The 22,495-nt window shown below is 33.1% G+C and overlaps 1 protein-coding gene and 1 non-coding gene across 2 annotated transcripts; both read left to right on the top strand.

Moving 5' to 3' along the window:
* The first annotated feature begins 9,040 nt into the window (after positions 1-9,040).
* Positions 9,041-9,112, top strand: TRNAA-UGC (transfer RNA alanine (anticodon UGC)). Its single transcript has one exon. It is a non-coding gene; the product is annotated as a tRNA-Ala (tRNA).
* Positions 9,113-11,956: 2,844 nt separating this feature from the next.
* LOC149418898 (allergen Tha p 1-like) lies at positions 11,957-14,899 on the top strand. The gene is made up of 3 exons (XM_089639069.1): positions 11,957-12,139; positions 12,865-12,991; positions 14,775-14,899. Exons 1-3 carry the CDS (start codon positions 11,962-11,964, stop codon positions 14,884-14,886), a joined length of 417 nt encoding a protein of 138 aa, XP_089495195.1. The 5' UTR covers positions 11,957-11,961; the 3' UTR covers positions 14,887-14,899.
* Positions 14,900-22,495: the final 7,596 nt, after the last annotated feature.

Consider the following 22,495-nt stretch of genomic DNA (forward strand, 5'->3'; position numbering starts at 1 on the left):
GTATAATATTTTATTTATTTATTTTCTTAAAATACTACATTTGTACAGTGGTAACATAAATACAATAATATATCAATGTTACAACATTAAATAATAATCATATACATATAATATTACATTCAGGTTTTACATAGCTTCTGTTTTTTTTTTTTTTATTCTAGATAAAAGAAAATTACATTTTTTCACTTATTTAACTAGAAATAACATATATATTACACATAAATATATTACACACTGATATTATTCACTTTCATTGTTTTGTTGATTGAGCATAAAACTGAACAATTTTTTTTTAAATGTACCTATACTTTTTTCATTTTTAATTTCGTCTGGGAGGCAATTATATATGTATATATTTATATTGTATATATTTATACTACTCTTTCATCAAAAACATTTGCTTGTGGATGGAAGAGGGATCTACATTTGCGAAAAAATAATGGTATTGTAATTTAATGCATTATTTGGTGAAATAATTAACATATTTTAAATTAAAGATTTATGTTACAGTAAGTTTATGGTTACAAAGTAAAAAATTATTACGAAATTAAAATCCATAGAAATTGTTTTATTTGGAAAGAAGAAAAAAATATTATGGAAGATAAACAGAGTATTGTAGGATAATTTGTGAGATTTTCAAGTGAAACTAGGGGAAGCAGTTTTTTTAAATTATTTTATTTTATTTTAGTAATACAAGACTTAGAGGGTACATATGGTTTTTGTGATATTTCACCCTCCATGCTAGGGATGACCCTGTGTTATGGAGGGTGAATTTTACAGTTCTTGAGAGAATAACACTAATTAAACAAGTAAGTATACATAGAAGATCTACAAATAATTATTTGATTCATGTCTTCCTCTGCCATTTTCCATTTGCTTAATATAGTATCGAGAAATCAACGTTGTTACTGTTAAAAAAACGATATTATATCCACTTTAATTCGACTCCGTAACTTATTCCAGTGCAGAGACAATGCGTTAGGTATTTCTCGAGCGTCCCCGACTTCTTCTATCAGGCAGACAACTCTCTAAAAACTTCCGGCACTAATAAGAACAAACTTTGAAATTTTCAGCGAAACCGGATGAACAAATTTTTATTTTATTTTTATATATATACATGCCATTTTTATAGTAATTCTTTGTTCGATGTAGGTAAATATAATACCTACAGCCTTCAGACAAGTGCAGTGATAGAGTTGATTAATCACGCGGAGGATCAAAGATTGTAATAATTATATATACTTTAGTAATTTAGTTGAAGCAATTAAGCCGTATATTTTTATACGACTATTCGTCATCTACGATTCTAGGAAAGCTGTCAAATAGCTGCCAGTCGCTACTAATTAACTCATAATTTATTATATGACTGTGAATAAAAAGTCGGTGATGTTTCAAACTGGTTATTGAAGGCTTCGTTAATGGGGATAAATCCACTGAAGAGATAAATAGAAATAGAAGTACGTCATGTGTGTGTCAGTGTGTTAAGCTCAATTTATTTTAGCCTCAGTAAATTCGAATTCCGCTTCACGGTTAATATGGAATATTTACTTTTTTTATTTAAATACTTTTATTATTACAAAAAACCACTATTTGTTAAAGGGAAACGAAAAAAATATGCACTAAAATTTTAATTTGGCTAAAATTAATTCACCTACGCGGTATATCCCGGGTTCAACGAGATGCTCCATTATTATACAGCTCTCCTCTAGTTCATAAATAATCAAATATGACATTTTCTGGAAGTCCTAACTGCTTAAAATAAATTCTTGTAAAAATAAAACCAAATATATTTAAACACTACGTACCTACCTACTTACTAATTCAAATAACGTTTATATTTTTTTAAATAATTATTTTTTAACTACATAAAACCTAACCTATTCTTATCTTACCTAACCTAACCTAACTATAACCAAACTTAACCTTTAGCCTAACTTAACATAATCTATTATATCCTGACCTAACCTAACCTAACCTGAAAAACTTTTTTTTTTGTGCTATTTAGGTTTTTTGTATTTAACTGTGAAACTAATACTCTTGGTATCAAAATACCTTACAAAATTGCATCTATTACCTCCCACTTATATGTTAAAATAACTCCCGTACTAAATGAGTTATATTACTCTAAACTTCAATAAACTACAAATACTAATAAAAAGTTTAAAATTAAAATGGACATAATTATGCTTACCGAATGCTGGATAACCGATAAATACTCTGCTTTACAAATTGACAGTTACATCCCTCACTCAACGTTAATGAATAAGGGAAAAAGTGATGGTGTAGTTGTATACATTAATGAAGATATAGAAGTTAATTAATATTAAGTTCTTTATCTTCATTAATGTTAAAGAGATCAGTATAAATAATTCAAACTGCCTAAAATTATCAATCTGGGAACGATACAGCCATACTAGCAATTTATCGATCACCCTCAAACAAAAACATAGAACCTTTCCTTCATTCTCTATCTCAAGAACTAAATCAACTCAAAAACATTAAAAACGTTTTTGTTATTGGTGATATCAATATTGATATTCTTCAAAATGGACATCCAAAAAAATTTGACTATATGCAGACGCTTGCTTACCATGGATTCAAAAGCCTCATGAATGAACCAACTCAAATATCAAATGAATGAAAAACTAGCATCGATCATATCTTCAGTAAGACCAATAAACAAACTCAAGCCATCATATATACATCCACCATTACAGACCATTACCCAAAAATTCTCTCCATTAACAAAAATAAAACAGGAAAAATCCAAAATCATAAAATTGTACTGCAAATATCAGAAACCAATTCGAAGGAAGTAAAAAAAAATTACAAAATACTGAGTGGACAAACTTTTATGAAACAGATTATACAAATTCCACTTGGAGCTATTTTAACGAAATTATACAACATACAATACTATTAAATACCATATTAATAGAAAAAAAGATATCCCATAAAAATAAGCACACCAAACCTTGGATTACACGAAACATCATCAACTGTTTAAGGAAAAGAGACGAAATACATTTAAAAGTTTAAAAAGACCCTTACGATATACTTTAATTAAGATTCTATAAAAGATACAGAAATATAAGTAAAAATGTTATTCGCAACGCCAAAGAAAACTACTAAAAAAGGAAAATATAAGAATGTAACAATGACTCAAGAAAAATATGGAAGATTATAAAAGAAATCACTAACTCTGAACCCTCCTACAGCAAGAAAATGATTGGAAAATTAAACATTGACATGATTCCAACTTCTTTTGCATAGTATCCTGACAAAATTCTGGAATATATTAATACTTTTTTCACTATCATAGGCTCGAAATTGGCAAATAAAATCACAAAACCAATTACTAATGAAAAGGAAATAGAAAATAATGAAGTCTTAATCCAAGATAGCACACTAAATCTAAACCAAATAACTAGCAACGAACTAAGAAAAGTGATTGCTTCACTAGATAACAACACTTCTTCAGGAAATGATCCTATCTCAATCAAAACTATAAAACATCTCCAAGAGGAGTTGATCCTCCCCCTGACATACCTTATAAATCTCTCTATATCAAAGGGAATATTTCCTTCTTGTCTAAAAAATGCTACAATTTTACCAATTTATAAAAATGCAAGCATAAATTACATAAATAATTATCGCCCTATAAGTATCCTAAGCACTTTCTCAAAAATCCTGGAAAAAATTTTGAATAGTCAAATCGTCCACTTTCTGGAAATTAATAAAAAAAATTCCCCGACACAATATGGATTTCGGGAAAGTTTGAGTACCGTGGACGCCATTGAACATTTTATAAGAATAGCCATAAAAAATTTAGACGATGGTCAAAAATGTCTGGCTGTTTTTATAGACCTAAAAAAAGCCTTTGACACAATAGATCATAAAATTCTTCTCACAAAACTTTAAAAAATGGGGATATCTGGCACTCCACTAAATTTACTGATGACATACTTGACAGGACGAACACAACAAGTACAAATAGGCCAGCAAAAAAGCAATCCTCTTCCAATAAACTACGGCGTCCCTCAAGGAAGTGTCTTGGGACCAATCTTATTTATCATCTACATAAATGAAATTACCAAACTTCCCATCAATGGAAACATAATTAGTTTTGCCGATGATACTTTTATGTTATTCCACGAAAGGGACTGGATGGACACTTATAAAGAGGCTGAACATGGACTAACTGCACTTCAAAATTGGCTTCGGATGAACTCTTTTACGCTCAATATAATTAAAACTAATTATCTAGCCTTTTCAATAAACTCGAGAGGTCAACCGGGTAAAGAATACACTCTAAAATTGCACGAGTGTCAAAACAATAAGTCACATTGCTCTTGCCCTATTATAACAAAGGCAAAAAGTATTAAGTATCTAGGAGTGGAAATAGACGAAAACCTTAGATGGGACATACACATAAATGAAATCACTAAAAAGCTTACGAGACTTGTATATTTCTTCAAAAACCTAAGAAACATACTACCTAGGAAAGACATCAAAAAAGTATTTTATGCTTTATGTCATTCCCGTCTTGAGTACGGAACTACAGAGGAGGACTAAGAACAAACAGATGAAATATTATAGATTATCATATATTGTAACTCTCATCAAACCTGTAATTAAATAGACACTAATAAAAATAAAAATGAAAAAAACCAAAAAAAAACAAAAATAATTACAAATTATTCAATTCAAAACATATTTGGAATGAAACATAGTATGTACCTTTAATTACAAGGATTGCAACGTGTTTCATATAAATGTATAACAAGGAATGTAACCTGTTTCATGTATATGTGTTACAAGGATTGCAATCTGTTGCATATATATGTATTACAAGCATTGCAACTTATTTTATTTAAATGTATTATAAGCATTGCAACTTATTTTATTTAAATGTATTACCAGGATTACAACCGGTTTCATATATATAAGTATTTTATTGTGAAGATTTTTAAACATGAGCTCTTTAAAATGATCTTCTTGTAGTTACATAAGTGCAAAAAACAATTTCATTCAGCTGTAAATTGGAAATAAATATGAATAATTCTTGGTAGATATTCATTGAAGGTTTTTTTAATAAGTACAAGAAATTAAAATAAGATAAGCTTCGCTGGTTAAGAGATATATTATCTGAATAATTATTATTGTTTATATTCCGAAATGAATAATCTCCTTTATTCATGACAAACAAGCTGCTGCGACCTTTCTGGTTTTACAATCGAGAATAAATTACACTGGCATTGTTGAAGCAAGCGGCTATCGGAAATTAGACATAAAAAACTATGATATTGGAATCAGAAAACAGTAATATTTCTGAAACGAATCACAATATCAAAAAAAAAATTGGTTAAACTCGAACATTCGATATTTTTAACCTTTTTAAAACATCCCTAGTAAGAGATAAACCACAAATAAACCAATAAAGGCATGTCAAAAACGTATGTGAATTTTTTAAATATGGCAAAGATCCGGCAGGCTGAGGTTCAGTTCCTAGATGCAACCGAATCTTTTACATATGGCAAATCCCGGCAGGCTGAGGTTGAATTCCTAGATGCAACCGAATCTTTTATATATTGCAAAGCCCCGGAAGGCTGAGGTTCAATTCCTAGATGCAACCGAATCTTTTATGTTTAGCAAAGCCCCGGCAAGACTGAGGTCCTGGTTCATTTTCTAGATGCAACCGAATCTTTTATATATGGCAAAGCCCCGGCAATGCTGAGGTTGAATTCCTAGTTGCAACCGAATCATTTATATATTGCAAAGCCCCGGAAGGCTGAGGTTCAATTCCTAGATGCAACCGAATCTTTTATGTTTAGCAAAGCCCCGGCAAGGCTGAGGTCCTGGTTCATTTTCTAGATGCAACCGAATCTTTTATATATGGCAAAGCCCCGGCAAAGCTGAGGTCCTGGTTCATTTTCTAGATGCAACCGAATCTTTTATATATGGCAAAGCCCCGGCAAGGCTGAGGTCCTGGTTCATTTTCTAGATGCAACCGAATCTTTTATATATGGCAAAGCCCCGGCAAGGCTGAGGTCCTGGTTCATTTTCTAGATGCAACCGAATCTTTTATATATGGCAAAGCCCCGGCAAGGCTGAGGTCCTGGTTCATTTTCTAGATGCAACCGAATCTTTTATATATGGCAAAGCCCCGGCAAGGCTGAGGTCCTGGGCTCAATTCTTAGATGTAACCGAATCTTTTTCTGATTTTTTCGTTTTAAATGTTCGTTAATATTGTCTTCAATAAGTAAAAATTTAAACATTCGTCATTTTCAACCAAGGGTTTTTACTCAAACCCATTAGACTAATAACCCAAATGTAATAAAATAAAACTTTCAGTACTCAATCAGGTAATGCGTAACGATGATTTTTCTAGAATTTTCTTTAAGGTGAATATTATTAACTTCTTTCTTTGTAACGATCACTGACGAGATAAACCTAAAGAAGTGTATTGTGAGCGTGTCCTTGTGCCCGAAGTAATTGCAATTTTTCCCTAATTTTCACTTCGTGTGAAATTGATCAAACATTTTCAAATATCATAATAGGTTATTTTCAATGTTTTTTTTATTTACGAAAAAAATTACGATAGTGAACAATTTAAAATGTGCCATTTTCGACTTTATTCGTGAATCTGGCGGCGTTGAAATCACGCCGGGCGACGTTGCGTTGGTGACAGCCGTCTTTACCAGCCAGTAAGTTTCAGCGAGTTTCAGTCATAATGGCGTTCGATAGCGTTGTAGATCTTTAGATTATTTAGATCTTTAGATTATGAAATCAATAATTATGAATGAAAATATTTTAATTACATATTTTAGTACGATAATCGTAATCAGAAAAATAAACTTTAAATCTTCAACACATTTTAACGGTATTCGTAGTTGAAAAAGTGAAAATACCCCATTCTTTCTTGAACCATTGTCTTATCTGAGATCTCGGAATCGATAGGTCTTATGGGGAGAATCTATTCAGTGGAATAAACAACAGGGTTTATAGTGTGCAGATAAACTGGACAGTTTATTGATAACATTACAGTCAATTTGCCAATCATTTTATTCCATAAAATGCTCACAAATTGAATGATTGATGAAGATTTTGCTATATAAGATGAATTCAGTTTCATAGATAAACATTTTTGTGGACTATTTTGTTGGATTCGAACTTCTGTGTAAAAGGTGAGACATTTTTTAAAAATTCTATTCAAATTAATGTTTAACATTTTTAATATTAGTATATAACTAGCGCAGACATGTAAAAATCACAGGATACGTATTATGATATTATTATGCATTTGATAGTCTAGAATTGCTTGCATTGATAAGCTTTTGGATTTCACTATGTAATACTAGAAGTCGGGATTTATTTCAGTGCATAAATTCTGGTACTAACTACAATATGTATTCTTCATTGCCCAGAAAACTTATAGAGGGAAATAATTACTGAATCAGTGGACATCTTTAATTTATGACTTAACAAATACAAAAGATTATTGCTAATATATTTTAGTTACTTTTAATAAATATGTACTGTATTAATATATAAATTGGAATTTTTTTTAAAGGGCGTTAATGAAGTAATAAATACAATGATGATGTTTTTTCATTCAGTGTCCACATGGGTAGTATTTTCGGTGACCGGATAAATCATCACAATGATAATTCATAACATCTTTAAAAAGTTATATAAAGTCATGGAAAGTGATGAGAGTAGGTTAGGTTAGGTTAAAAAAAATTCATCGTTTTTAATGACTTTATATCACTTTTTAAAAGTGTGTTGAATTGTCACTGTGTTGAGTTATCATGGAACCGTATTTTCATATGGATTTGTAATTAAATGAAGGACGTGTTCTATTTTGTAACTGATTTTCGTACAGTTAAAGATAGCGGACATTATTTTACATCCGTCATCATTATTGACCAAATAGGGTAGAAATGTTGCTTATTTATTCATTTTATATTTAAAATATTGATAAAAAAGCTATAGCATGTTTAATCATTGAATATTAGCGACTCTTAAACGAAAATTTGAAACAGAAAAATCAGAATCAGATCAAATCGGATCTAGAAATTGAACCTAGAACCTTAGACTCTACTCTAACGAATGAACTAATTTGATCTTATACCCGTAGGTCATATTTAACTGTATCATACTTCAACTAAGAGCTACCAACAATATTTTCATTTTCTTGACTTATTTTTTTTATTGGGTGCTATCTTTGTGTTCGATCCCAAGATTTTACCCAAACTAAATGCAATCTAGATAGTGTCTTAGATAAATATATGCAGTTTGTTTTTAATGTGCGACATATATTTTATTATACAGCAAGGGTAAGGTTATGGGTAATTCCTAGATGCGAACAAAACTTTTTCTGATTTTTCTTTTTTAAATTTTCGTTCGAGAGTCGCTGATATAGTCGATTATGATTAAATATTACAATTTAAAGTTTTACTCATAAGGTTATTACATAACAACTAAAAAAAACTGTAATTTGTATTTATCACTAATTGGTATCGTAGGTATATTACGATTCGGTATTGTGATGATTTGATTTGCGTGTGTTGTTGATGATTTATTTTTTGACGACAAAGTCAAATGCCAAACGATTTAATAAAATCTATGGTAATATTAAAGGTGTTGCCATTTTTATACGATTTAGTACCTACCACAGTCAAAAAAAATATTTCTTCTCCAATGGCAACTATCTGTATGAAATCTTTAGTCCGAAAATAATGATTTTGTAAAGATTTTTCATGTGGGTCCTGACATAGTTTCCATATGAGATCGGTATGAAAAAAGCATCATCAAATAATGCATCTATTTTCTAAATTACTTTTAAAATTGATTATCACGAACAAGTAAAGAGATAACAATATTGTTTTTTTCGCCTTTGATAAAATTATTTGAAGATGCACACCACCTGTCAGAAGTCAAATAAAAGACAGGTGTTGAAGTATGGAGCAGTTGTATCTGGGTGATACATTTTCCATACTTCTTAATGGTTTGTTTACTTTCCACTCGATTAGTATGTGGGGATGTAGCTCAGTGGTAGAGCGTTCGCTTTGCATGTGAAAGGCCCGGGGTTCGATCCCCCGCATCTCCAAACTTTTTGTTTTTTAATTGAATTTTCTAAATGTTTTTAAAAATACATGTAACGTCCTGAGACCTAATAGATATTCAAATGCACGACAAAGGTTGTATGATTTATTTTTTTTTTATTTAAGCCATGCATTTAAAGAGAGACCTGCCAATTGATTTCAAAATAAAAATAAGCACGTATCTTTTTTCACAACTTAAATACTTATGAAATCACCAAATATCTCTGTAAACTTTGAAATTTAACAAAATTCACAGAAATTATGTATTAAGGTGTTTGTTTTTCAATTAACATATTAAACATTAATACGCGGTATTTTAAATAATAATAACACACGTATTTTACATCTGCATAATTTATAATCACAAGGTTTATATGATACTCAAATTAATTCAATAAATTAGTTAGATATATTAGAAAATAAACAAATATTAATTAATTCTTAAATATTGCACTAAAATAATATTACCAACAATTCATTTTACCGCATTTTCTCTCGACCTTAGAATATTAAATTCATTAGGTTATGTAACACTCAAGGATATCTTACAACTAGTAATCCACACTATTTTTATTACATATGTTTTGATGTGAATGCTACACAAGAGTCTTAACTGCTCCCAACTGTTCGGAGCAAGTTGGTTGTTTTAGGAGGCTGAAGGGAGATGGAACTAAGCACTACAAAAAAATCCCACTCTCATTCAACTCACAAACAAAAACACTCAAATAAAAAGCTGGACTCAAAATATAGGGAGATCATTATACTGACACTAAATACCTGCAGACTGAAACCGAACCTAATCAACTGAACAAAAAAATGCCATTTAATATATTTCAGAAAAAACACAATTTAATATACAGTGGTACCTCGACATACGAGTTTAATTCGTTCCGCAACCTTGCTCGTATCTTGAATTACTCGTATATCGATGCAGATTTCCCCATGCAAAACAATTAGACTACCATTAATCCGTTCCAACCCCCAAAATGTCACACCTGTAGGCCGTTTAAAAAAAAACATGTCCAAGGAGGTTTGTTTCTTCCTCCCTCTCAGAATGTTCCGGAAATGAGTTAGGCAAGTGTCATTAAAAAGATCAGATGCACGGCCTGTTGCAACTTTTTCTGGGTGTTTCTTTTCCACGAACTGTGAAACTCTCTCCCACATTCCTAAGATCTCCTTTATCTCACTTGTAGAAATAACCTCTTCCTCCTCTGACTCCTCGAAACCAATTTCTTGCAAAACATCCGTATGCTGCTGTGACTGTATCACAGCGGGAGCACGCTGCTAACTGATTCACTGGCCGTGGCGGGCGTGGCCGCGCACGCGCGCTACCGGCTGACCTGCTAAACCGAACTCGTATCTCGAATTTCGCTCGTAACTCAAAGCAAAAAATCACTCGCTCGCCGGCTCGTATCTCGAAAAACTCGTATGTTGGGGCACTCGTATGTCGAGGTACCAATGTATTTATAATTACATTACATTATCAATACTACTAAATTTTAATCATGTGCAAACGAAATCCTCTGCACGGGAGATCCCAGTGAGGATATCATTTTTTTATTTGTTACAAAAAAGGAATATAATAAACCAATCATCATAATAATTATTATTACAAACTGCACATGATGCCTTAAAGCAAATTATTTCACTTTTTGAATGCTATGCAAAGGGCCTCTTCAATGAAAAGAAGGAGCGGAAGTTCTGGGAAGAAAAATATATGAGGGGGGGTCAGTGTGACCAGGAGTGACGGATGTTAGAATCTATCTCTCCCACTGCAGTGCAAGGCGATTGGTCGAGAGAGCTTGGTCCGCCATGCAGCTAAGGTAGGCAGACCAAGACCTGGACAAATCTCTCCCCATGAACCCGGTAAACCCCTGTTAAGTTACCAAACCAAGCTTTTCACTTTGGGGTGACCTATGGCAATGGTTTGGCTATCCAATTAATGATTCCTGGGATGGCGGTTCCAATGCCCGCCCCCCAAATGGTCCCTGGACCCCGAATTAGTTTCACGACCTAGAAGACATTTTTTGACAATGTTGTGTAAAAAAAACAAAATTTCTATCAGCAGGTAAAACGTGTTATTCATAAAATTAATCGTTTTACTATTAAGTTTAATCCAACTTATGCTCAAAATGAATTTTCAAATAGTGAACCGGTTTGCATATGAAAACATGAATTTCGTATTTTTATTGCTATCATTTTACTCCATTTTAGAGCAGTTAAGCAAAGGCAGCTTGATAATGCCTTCAGAAGGCGAAACAGCTCTCATGCGTAATAATAATTACGCAGCAGAACTTGTTTACTTTGACTAAGTTATTATATTACTATAAAACCATTTTCAAACAACTTTCGATATATCTTTATATCGTTCATATTTTCTCTTGTGCACCTTTTTTGGCTGTATTAATTTAGCTATGTTTTGTAGAATACAAAAACTTGCGTAGTAAAGATTTGCTAAATACAAACATAAAACATTAACAAAGTTTCTACACACTGCTCTCTAACTACTATAGTACCTTAAGTACTTATTTTGTACTCTATACAATTACTGAACTCCTTTGAAAATCAGAATTTCTTTCTATGATAGCTTATATTGTACCAGCTTATATCGTTTATACTCAATTTATTATGTTATGTAGGTACTATACACTTATTATTGTACTCTTTAACAACTTACTTTTATAAAATTATACACATGTAAAAAGCCTTCAAGGCGTGAATATATAAATAAACTGTTTCAATCATATTGTTAAATATTAAAAAAAATTGTAATTCAGACCTTAAAAATTATTACCAGGTTTTCATAATGTCTACGGTGAATCTCTTCGTGTTCCTGGCTCTATCAATTGTTCTGATGATTGGGGGTCAAGCTTCTCCGGTTCCCCGCGAGGGCGACGCTAACGTCACCTACACAACCAAGTACGACAACGTGGATATTAACGAGATTATCAACAGCCACCGCCTTATGAAGGGCTACGTGGACTGCCTGTTAGATAAAGGCCACTGCACTCCTGATGGACTTGAACTGAAAAGTACTATTTTTTATCAAATTGTATACCAATTTAAGGCACCAATTCTAGACTAAAAAATCATTTCTTGGTTGACATAGACTAAATTAGACTAGACATAATCATTTAAAAATAACCCCAACACAATTTTGGTTTGGTTCACGTGCACATTTATAAAAAGGCCCACGCATTGTGTCGCAATGCGAAATGGGCACTGTGCATTGCGTTTTACCTTTTGTTGGTCAAGAGTAAGCTATTTCGCTTATCAGCTATGCTGGGCAAGTTCATTTTTTCAATCACGAAAATAACCCAGTTCCAAATATTTAAATTTGAATTATGTCCATATTACAAAACCTCTGAGAACAAATTCTCCGTGTTTTCGATTACGAGTTTGAACGCTTGTACAAGGAGTTTAAACAGAGTTGGGTTGTTAAGTTCATCTCTATATTTGTAACGTACGCTACGTGGCGTTATTTTTTAAATTAATTTAACTAGACAGGGCTAATCTAGTTTGCTTGGCAATCAATTACAAATAGATTCGCTGTTTTTCAACGCATAACAAAATAAAATACTGTATTTGAAACACCTTGAAAATGTTTAAAATGTTTACGCAAACCTAGTCATGTGTTATTAGACAGCAAAGTGACATCAACATTTTTACTCCATACATGTCCAGGAATCGCTAGATAACGTCCATGTTTTGTTGTACTACATCCTGAATATTAAATTTGTTATATATTTTATTTCAGAGAATCTACCCGATGCCATAAATAATGGGTGCAAGAAGTGCAGTGCCACCCAGAAGTCGGGATCAGACAAAATGATGCACCACATTATAGACAATGACCCGGAGTGGTGGGCTGAACTGGAAGCTAAGTAAGATCCAAGAACAGTATTATATTTTCTATGCAATGCGTATTTTCCTTGATTCAAAGCTACGTAAGCATTCCTCTCCAGCCTTGCCGCAAATATAAGGCCGCCTGTTCTATCGGCCAAATTCACGTAGAAGTGTTACTGACCAATACCCTAAAATAAACTGGGAATCTTAACTACGTAAGTGGAGAGAACGTCTACAAAAACATTCGGCGTCCTGTCTTTATTTTTATTCATTAATCTTAAGTTAGCTCACATCTTCGTGTGTGCTAATAGTTTTATAAACATATAAACATGTACATTGTTTGGCAAACATAATCTTTCTTTGTCTGGCGCATTGGACGGACCCACAGTCCATATTTCTAAATGAAAACCTCGGGAAGTTACTAATTCATGGTCTTGTAAAATAAAATCTGGTGCTTAGCGCAAATTTTATAGTTGAAAAACGTTTTTTGAATTTTCACGTAACTGTTTTCACGTCAAATATTTTAATGGCAAGTTACTGTTTTTATTAATCTTAATTAATATAAACATATACAACTTACATCCGTGGGTATTGGTTTGAAAAAAAAAGTATTAGACTTATTGGATTAAAACCCCTAGTTAAGTATGGCCTCAATATTGCAGGAAATTTTAGGTTTCGTCGGGACAGAGGACTCGACGACGGTGACAGTCGATATGTAGGGACCAATGTCATGCCTATACAGGAGAACCTGAGGAAAATAATATCCCTGCTGTAATGCGGTATTTTTATAAGAGGAAGGAGTGAACATGCAGGGCCGGACCTGATCCAAACGGCGCCTGGCGCGACTAAAATTACAGCGCCCCTTGTCAAAAATTTATTGCCGTTTTATTGAAAAACAATGTTGAGTGTTAGACCTTGGCAATTCGGCACCCGGAGTGGACTGTTCCAATTGCGCCCATGTCCATAGGGCCCGCCCTGTGAATATGGATCTCGAAGATATCCGTGTAGTAGGAGGGAGGAAACACAGAGGTCAGCAAATCGTTCCACAGCCAAGCTGTTGATCTCAAGATCGGATCGTTCTCAAATGAAAAACGTCAACCATGTACAACCATGGGCGCGCGTTTGGCGTGTTTCCCGACCTGACACCGGTGCCGAAGGGATCAAAGACGCTAGTATTTTGGCGCATCTTTCACTAAAATAGTGTTCACTATATAATACAAGAACGAAGGATTAAAAGTAAACTGGAATAAGAACGTATTATTTTGGAATCCACGATACAGCAAACACGAAAACATCGTTGAATCTGTTAAAAAATAATAATAAATTACCATCTTAGATCATGCGACATACGTCTTGAATACTTAGATATATCACTGCATCATAATGCACTAGATGCAGTGATATATCTCTTATGATTTTAAGATCGGCCTTGTTTAGAATGTCGAGCTTAACGCCTCTTGGAATATAATCCGTATATACGAGTATGTAAGTTGTAAGCCTAACGAAAACTAAATGGGGCGCTATTGACGTCACGCCAGCCAACATCGGTGACAGCATTTTCCCAGTAGAGTTTTCTACAAGATAATGCTCTTGTAGCCAATTGGAATGAGCGATTTTAGATCGTTTTTAAAATAAAATATAAACTAGATCAACGAAACTACAATTGTCATCATATATGTTGTTATGGCATCCAGTTCCTCAATTCTGAATGAAAATATTAAAATTACAGATAGAACAATAATCAGTAAAAGAAAAATTCTCTGTAACTCTTCTTTAAAATTTAAATGGTATCCATAATTTATAAATTGTTTTTTTTTCTAGATACAAAACCGATGGATCCTACAAGAAAGCTTATTTGGAGTCCAAAAAGGGAAGCACTTTGGGGGATACTGGTACTGAGAAATCAACTAAAGAAACCACCGTGAAAAATTAATCCAAAAGTCTAGCAATGTATAAAACTTAATCAATTACGTAAATCATTCATTCTATTTTAAAACGTAGATTCATGTTTTCTCCAGTGTTACAAAAATAAACCTAGCAAAGTAGCTGTAGATACTGAAAAAATAGTTATTGTTATTAATTTATTGACAGAGTATGGCGAAGTCCTGTTTTAAATCGAGCGCTTTGCATTGCTTCTCCTCAATCCTGTCAAGATGGTAGCCGTATTGGAAAGTACATTTTTACTCCGCCAGAGTTCGGATGAACGTTACGATCTGTCGAATCGAAATAATTGACATTAAGCGAGGACTACTGTTCAAAAAACTAACTAACAACTAATTTTAGCGCTTCAAAATGTTTAAACAATATTTTTATATTTTATGCCAATTTGAGTGACGGGTAGTGGGTATCGCCGCCCCGGGAACCACTTATTGAATAACATACACCTTTATCACAGGTAGCCCCGAGTGGTTCTCAACGTAAGGCGACTTAGCAGTGGTGAAACTTCCTTTACATAAAAATACCCTCCACGCAGCATTCTCAAAGATGACATAGGCTTTGACTGTGATTATAAATATTTATATTCTACATTATACTATACATTCTACATTTTTATTTGTGTATGGTGTATTTATTCGACTAGAGATTGCAGATTCGATTATTGTCGCTTGAGAAAAATATACACATGTTCAAGTATTAACATGGATTTTTACTGTTCCTTTGTTCTTGGAGGGTCGAGAGTCATTCATAATAATCTTCCTTTTATTTTAAAAATATAGTCTTGACGTTTATCGTACACGTGACGTGTACCGTGTACGACGAAGTAGTATTCCTTATACCGTTATTGGGTTGCTTTGTTCTTATCTGACCACAAATCAGAAACGAAACTTTGCTTGGATATTTGCATAGTCAGGTACTTTCAAACTTTACCATTTGGAATACCATAGTCCCAGTAGCTCTGGGGGTTGAGGTCGAGAGCAGTCTTACGCAATAGTATAATAATTATTTTTAAATATCTAAGCCATCATTATAAATTATTGATGAAATGAGTTATTAAATTAATTTTATTTTACGGCCAAATTTCTTAATTATTCAAAAGATTTGAGTGGACTTCAGACCTAGAATCAGTGGCGGCTAGCTCTAAGGAACGTCGGAAAAACGCACCCCTTAAATTTCAGTCAATCTAAAAATAATAATTATCAACCAATTATCGAAAATAAAGGAAATAAGACTAATAAAACTATTAAGTTTTATAAGTCACATGGTGCGAGCGAATATCATATCGCTCATTGAGAAACGTCACCCGGGAATATCAATTATGTATACGCACAGAGCGTGGATGTCGAGCACGGTACTGAAATTTTTCAGAAACATGAACGGCGCTCGCCAATGCCTCTTAAACTCTTCGGTGAGATGGCGCCACTTTAGTTTACAGTTCGCATACCGATCATTTCAGTAGGTAGGGATAGATTGGCAATATTTTAAACGCACTACTGTTTTTGTGAGTACAAGCAGCCACTGCTTAGGATAGGTGAGAAGTTGAACGGAAGGGAAACAATTTTATAGAAGAAAGGATATTCGTATTAGAGGTGGGTCCTGTGAGTATTTTTCGTTACTGGGTACAATGAGTGCAGGTACAAATAAATACCTGGTAAAAATACCGGTTACATAATACTCAAAAGTATTTTATACCTACCTGGGGATTTATTTATTATTGCATCTCACTATACATAAAACACTTTTTTTCACATAAAAATCAACCTCACTAGGACTGAGCCTTTATCGAGGTTAACAATTTACATTTGAGTGAAGCAAACATAAGAGTAATCACAAAAATAAAGTAATTCTACACACAAACACAAAATATTTCAAAATTAAAGAAAAAATATGTATTAGATGTGTTACCAGATGGGTAATTTGACAGTATATTGTAACAATATTTGAACCATAACTAATTATTAATTATTATTCAAAAGAAGAAACAAAGTAGATAATAAAGACAGATAGGGTGACATTCAGTTTTTAGCAAATGGGACTTTTATAAAATCTTATTATTTAAGAAAGGACAAGGATGAAAAAATATTAAGACAATCGTCTGTCAATACAAACATCTTAATTAACTTTTTAAATTTAACTAAGGAATTTGTAGACTTTATATGATTTGAAAGAATATTAAAAATAAGTGGTGCCTGATATAAATAATTTGTTTGACCAAAAGAAGTTTTAGTATGTACAGCCACAAAGTTCAATGTAGAGCTAATTCTAGTTGTCCGCATTTGTTGTGTTCTTTCAGCAAATTTAATATTGATTAAAAATCGACAAAGTATTTGAGTGATATATTGCTGTTTTATACACATCCGGAGAACTTCCGTGAAAAGTTAATCCCCAACAAAAAAATTCGTTGTGTGATTCCCCACAGTAATTTTTCAAATCCATGGGGAGGTGGCTACGAAATTCCCTACAGAGGAATTCCCCACATTTTTAATGTACCTATGGCAAATACATATAAAAAATACCTGGTAAAAGTACCTTTTGAAAATATCCATCAAAAGTACCTATTCAAAGTACCTATTGAAAATACATATTAAAAATACCTATCAAAAATACCTGGTATCCGGCATACAGCCGCAGTATAGTTTTTAGGTTCCTCGAAAAAACTCAAATACGAGTACATTAATAACCATGTAAAGCATCAATAGATAATCATTTATAAATATGTTAGAGCAAGTAAACTTAGGTTTGGGTACTCTGAAAAATAAAGGAATCCAAAGTCCAAAAATGCAACCAGGTATTTTGGAGATTTGTCACAACTACAGAGTATCGCATGAAAATACCCGATTCTTTTACTGGGTACGATAAATACGCCTAACATCTAATTCGTATATAGAGAGACCAAAAATGCTTCTAGACCACAGAATGTGCAATCAAGAGATTTTAAAAATGAAAAAATGAACGGAAATAATGTCAATTTCTTATTCGAATAAGTGTGTATTTTTAATGGAAAATACGGTCGAAAAATTCTGTTTTATTTAACTGTATCATACTTCAAATAAAAACTACGAACATTACCTTCATTTTCTCACCGCACATAAAGATAGCATCAATAAAAATGTGCATTGAGAAAATTAAGACAATGTTGGTAGTTTTTATTTGAAGTATGATACAGTTAAATATGACAAAAGTAGTTAGGGTCCGATTAGCTCAGTTGGTAGAGCTGTGCCCTGGCAAGGCAAGTGTCCTGGGCTCAAGTCCTAGATGTGACTTTTTTTCTGATGTTTCTCTTTCAAATTTTCGTTTAGGAACGCTAATATTGTTTTCAATAATCATGTATTTCACTTTAAAATCAAGCCGAATGAAGATGAACACATTTTAAAAATCTGTATACCGCTGTCGTAAGATATATTTATGAATATAAATAACTTTAAATAGCTATAATTGAATAAACTATAATTGAATAAACTATAATTGAATAAACTATAATTGAATAAACTATAATTGAATAAACTATAATTGAACTCACTCTTCTACTTCCACGGAATATTATTTTCTTTGATGTGATTTAAAAGCGACATCTTTAAATTATTTGTCGAACCCTTACAATAGCTTGCTTTGAAATGTCACTTTCGATTAAAAATCAAGTTAAACTTACTACAGTGGACATTTTGGTTGCAGGAAAAACTAGTTGACACAATAAGTACAAATAATTAATTACTTATGGTAAATTAGGTATAAACCCATTTTTTAAATTTTGGTATATAAAAAAATATTTAAATTGACAATGTGTTTTTGTATTAAGATATTCAGGTTTGTATTATTTGTCATCCGGTGCCATAATAAAATTATTAAAAATGTTCAAAGGAAAGACCAACGCGTGGTTAAGCACAAAACCCAAAAACAAAAGAAATTATTTTAGAAACGTTGGAATAATATATTTTTTTCATCATAATAATACGTTAATTTGAACATGAAAAGGGAAAATTATTTTTTTATTCTGCTAAAATGAACTGTATAAGATCTTGAATTAGTTTCTTACTTGCATACACAGATGGCGTAGTTTTTTGTGGTATTGTAGACAGCACTGAATCTGTCTATCTATATAAATAAAAATGTTAAGGTTAAACGCAACGCTCGTTGTATTCTACGTGTTCACAGATGGCGTTAATTAATTAATTTTGTTTAAATACGCTTTTGCAAGGTATTGCTTTACAATATTAAGACAAATCATTTGTTTGCGCCCGTATATACGCAATATGAATATGAATCAATAGTTTTGTTCGTTTAAAGACTTAATTCTTTCGAGAAAGGCACACAAATACAATATTTTACCGATGATTCAATCCAATATTGTATTTGTATGCCTTTCTCGATATATCTATGTAATATATGTTATATAACATATATTACATAGATATATCGAGAAAGAAAAAAAAAAATATATATATATATATTACATAGATATCACCCGTGACAGGTAGTAACATTTTTTGAAAAGCGCCATCTCTTGTACGTAAAAGTAACACGCGTTATTGTTTCTCTATCTGCACATACATACTGTGCCACAGCAACTCATGGTGGGGTTCAGCTAGTAGATAATAAATCTGAGAAATGCCTTTTATGTAGAAATAAATGTAAATTAATGTCACCTTTGGAGTATGCCGTGAAGATAGACGGTTGAATAAAAAAATATGACATACCTACTTTCTTTTAGGGATCAACTGTCCGGGGGGGTCAACTGTCCGGGGGATCAACTGTCCGGGGGATCAACTGTCCGGGGGATCAACTTTCCGGGGGATCAACTGTCCGGGGGATCAACTGTCCGGGGGATCAACATTCCCGGGGATAAACTGTCCGGGGGATCAACTGTCCAGGGGATAAACTGGCCGGGGGATCAACTGTCCCGGGGATAAACTGTCCGGGGGATCAACTGTCCCGGGGATAAACTGTGAGGGGATTCAACTGTCCCGGGGATAAACTGTCTGGGGGATCAACTGTCCCAGGGATAAACTGTCCAGGGGATCAACTGTCCCGGGGATAAACTGTCCGGGGGATCAACTGTCCCGGGGATAAACTGTCCGGGGGATCAACTGTCCCGGGGATAAACTGTCCGGGGGATCAACTGTCCCGGGGATAAACTGTCCGGGGGATCAACTGTCCCGGGGATAAACTGTCCGGGGGATCAACTGTCCCGGGGATAAACTGTCCGGGGGATCAACTGTCCCGGGGATAAACTGTCCGGGGGATCAACTGTCCCGGGGATAAACTGTCCGGGGGATCAACTGTCCCGGGGATAAACTGTCCGGGGGATCAACCGTCCGGGGTATCAACTGCCGGCGGGCCAACTGTCGGGTCCTTACAGATTATATGTTGTAGTGTCATACGAAGCTATCCCTATGGTAGTAGAGGGGGTAAGATCAATTGCGAAACTACATTTTCAACCAAGGATGGGGTAGCATCATTTTCAAATATCGCATGGCCACAGATTACGGCACATCATCATATCTTATAACACATCATCTGTCTGGTGTGACAGGTCTGTATGTGATTGTATGGCGATCGAATTGAAGATATAAGCTACGCTCAAAAACGCTTTGAACTTTACAGCGTAATAAGTCAGTAACATAATGGAGTGAAGTAGGATTACGAGAAGAAAATAGTATGAATAAAGACGAGTTTGCAGTTGACTTGATTGGATTATGTCAAGTTAGGTTAGGTTTTTTTTATTTAAGAAGAAAACACAGATACAGACAATAATTAAAAGTTAATTTTATAAAATAATAACTTGAGAATTCGCCTGCATCCTAACTATTTCTCACAGATTGACAGGTAGATAACAATTTTAAATATTTTTTACATATAAATAAGGAAACAGTATAAAAGTAAATTATTTTGTAAATAGACAATGCACAATGTCAAGTAAAAGTGTACAAATTTATAGATAAATCATTTAGAAAAGTATTCAAAGAGAATAGTGAAAAAAGTGTGTTCAAATTTAATTTTTTTATAAGAAAACAGACTTCAATTTCCTACCAAAAGTACCATATATATCAAAAAATATGTCGGAATTCTTCAGGTTTTGGTTTTTATTATGCAATTCGTACATTCTTCTGATTGGATCCCTGACTCCAGCATTTGTTCACATAAGTTAGAGTCAGAATACGCAAGGTCATGTTAGGTTTTGTCAGGTTACACGTAGAAAAATGAGTATTGCTAATTTATTAAAAATCTAAAAATACCAATAAATCAAATTTTTGATATTCGAACATACTTACTACCGATTTACTTAAAGTTTACCAGGAAACCTATAAGTTCATTCGTTAAGGGCCTGCAATCCCGCTTTGAACCGGATTATGAATAACTTGAAGAGACAATAAATAAATTAGCAATATTTTTTATCAGTTAGGTTTCTCCGCGTACGTAAGGTTAAGTGTATTAATATGCACTAATTCCGAATATAGTGTAAATAACTAATTGATATTATTATTATTCTTACACTAATTAATGTGTTAACTTAACCAGACCTTAACTACGCTGACCTGTCTGAACCTAATCGTACTTGAAACGTGGACACAGGTATTTTTTTTCGTTTTTTTTCATTGTTTTGCAAATACCCAACAACACACGGTGTTATGAAATAAAATCTAATAATATTGTGAGAGCCCACGTTTAAACATGTTTGCCTTCTTTGTGCAAGTTTCAAGGGCTACTTTAAAGTGGTTAGTTACTAGCCACTTATTTTTAAAATATAATACGACGTAGGCAAGTGAAAATATACGATGAACGAAAAATTCAAAACAAAATTCATAGGTAAACAAAAATATTACTCAACAAGTTTTTTTTTCACGGATTTGGGCGTGGTTTTATGAAATACTAGCTGACATGTACACGGAGTTTGCACGGGGACTTTGAAATGGTTTGTGGTAAAATTGAAAGGTTGTGAATAATATTTTACTGTCATTGTATTTGTTTTACTTGATCGATGTCTTCCTTGGGCGTCCTCGACCTGTTCAACCATTCACTTCCAAGTCATACATTCTCCTTACGTCTCTTTCTTTGTTCAACTCTTACGACTCATTTTATCACAAATAATTATTTGAATCATGTCTTCCTCGGTCATCCCCGACTTTTTCAACTTTTCACATTGTTACTGTTAAAAGACTACATTATGTCCACTTTAATTCGACTCTGTATCTCAATGTAGTGTAGAAATAAGGCATTAAATCTTTCTCGAGTGTTCACCACTTCTTCTACCATTGAAACCAATCTCAAAACACTCCTGACACTAATAAGAACACACTTTTGAATTTTTCGGATGAATGGTATAGGAATGCGTACTGAACAAACAAAGAAACATTAATTTGTTTATAAATATATTTTTATATCTTTGTTATAACGACGCGTTTTTAAATACTAGGTTGGTCTATTGTTTTTTTTTTTTTCTAAAAATCTTTCCCCAAAAAAACAATCCAGTCATTCAGAATATATCTGAACACTTGTTCACGCAGGTGGCCTTAGCCGAATAAATATAATGTACGAGTATATTATAATTTTTAAGACCACGTACACGTGCTTTACTGATAACAATGGTTTGTAATAAAAATTATAAA

Source organism: Hesperophylax consimilis, chromosome 13 (assembly GCF_061612785.1).
Source record: "Hesperophylax consimilis isolate HC1 chromosome 13, BYU_Hcon_1.0, whole genome shotgun sequence".
Taxonomy (NCBI): domain Eukaryota; kingdom Metazoa; phylum Arthropoda; class Insecta; order Trichoptera; family Limnephilidae; genus Hesperophylax; species Hesperophylax consimilis.

What these genes read in the sequence shown, in the direction of transcription:
- LOC149418898 (XM_089639069.1), top strand. Translation starts at nt 11,962, where the DNA reads ATGATTGGGGGTCAAGCTTCTCCGGTTCCCCGCGAGGGCGACGCTAAC. An exon ending in TGATGGACTTGAACTGAAAA is followed by an intron (nt 12,140 to 12,864) that starts GTACTATTTTTT and finishes ATTTTATTTCAG; the next exon opens with AGAATCTACCCGATGCCATA. An exon ending in TGGGCTGAACTGGAAGCTAA is followed by an intron (nt 12,992 to 14,774) that starts GTAAGATCCAAG and finishes TTTTTTTTCTAG; the next exon opens with ATACAAAACCGATGGATCCT.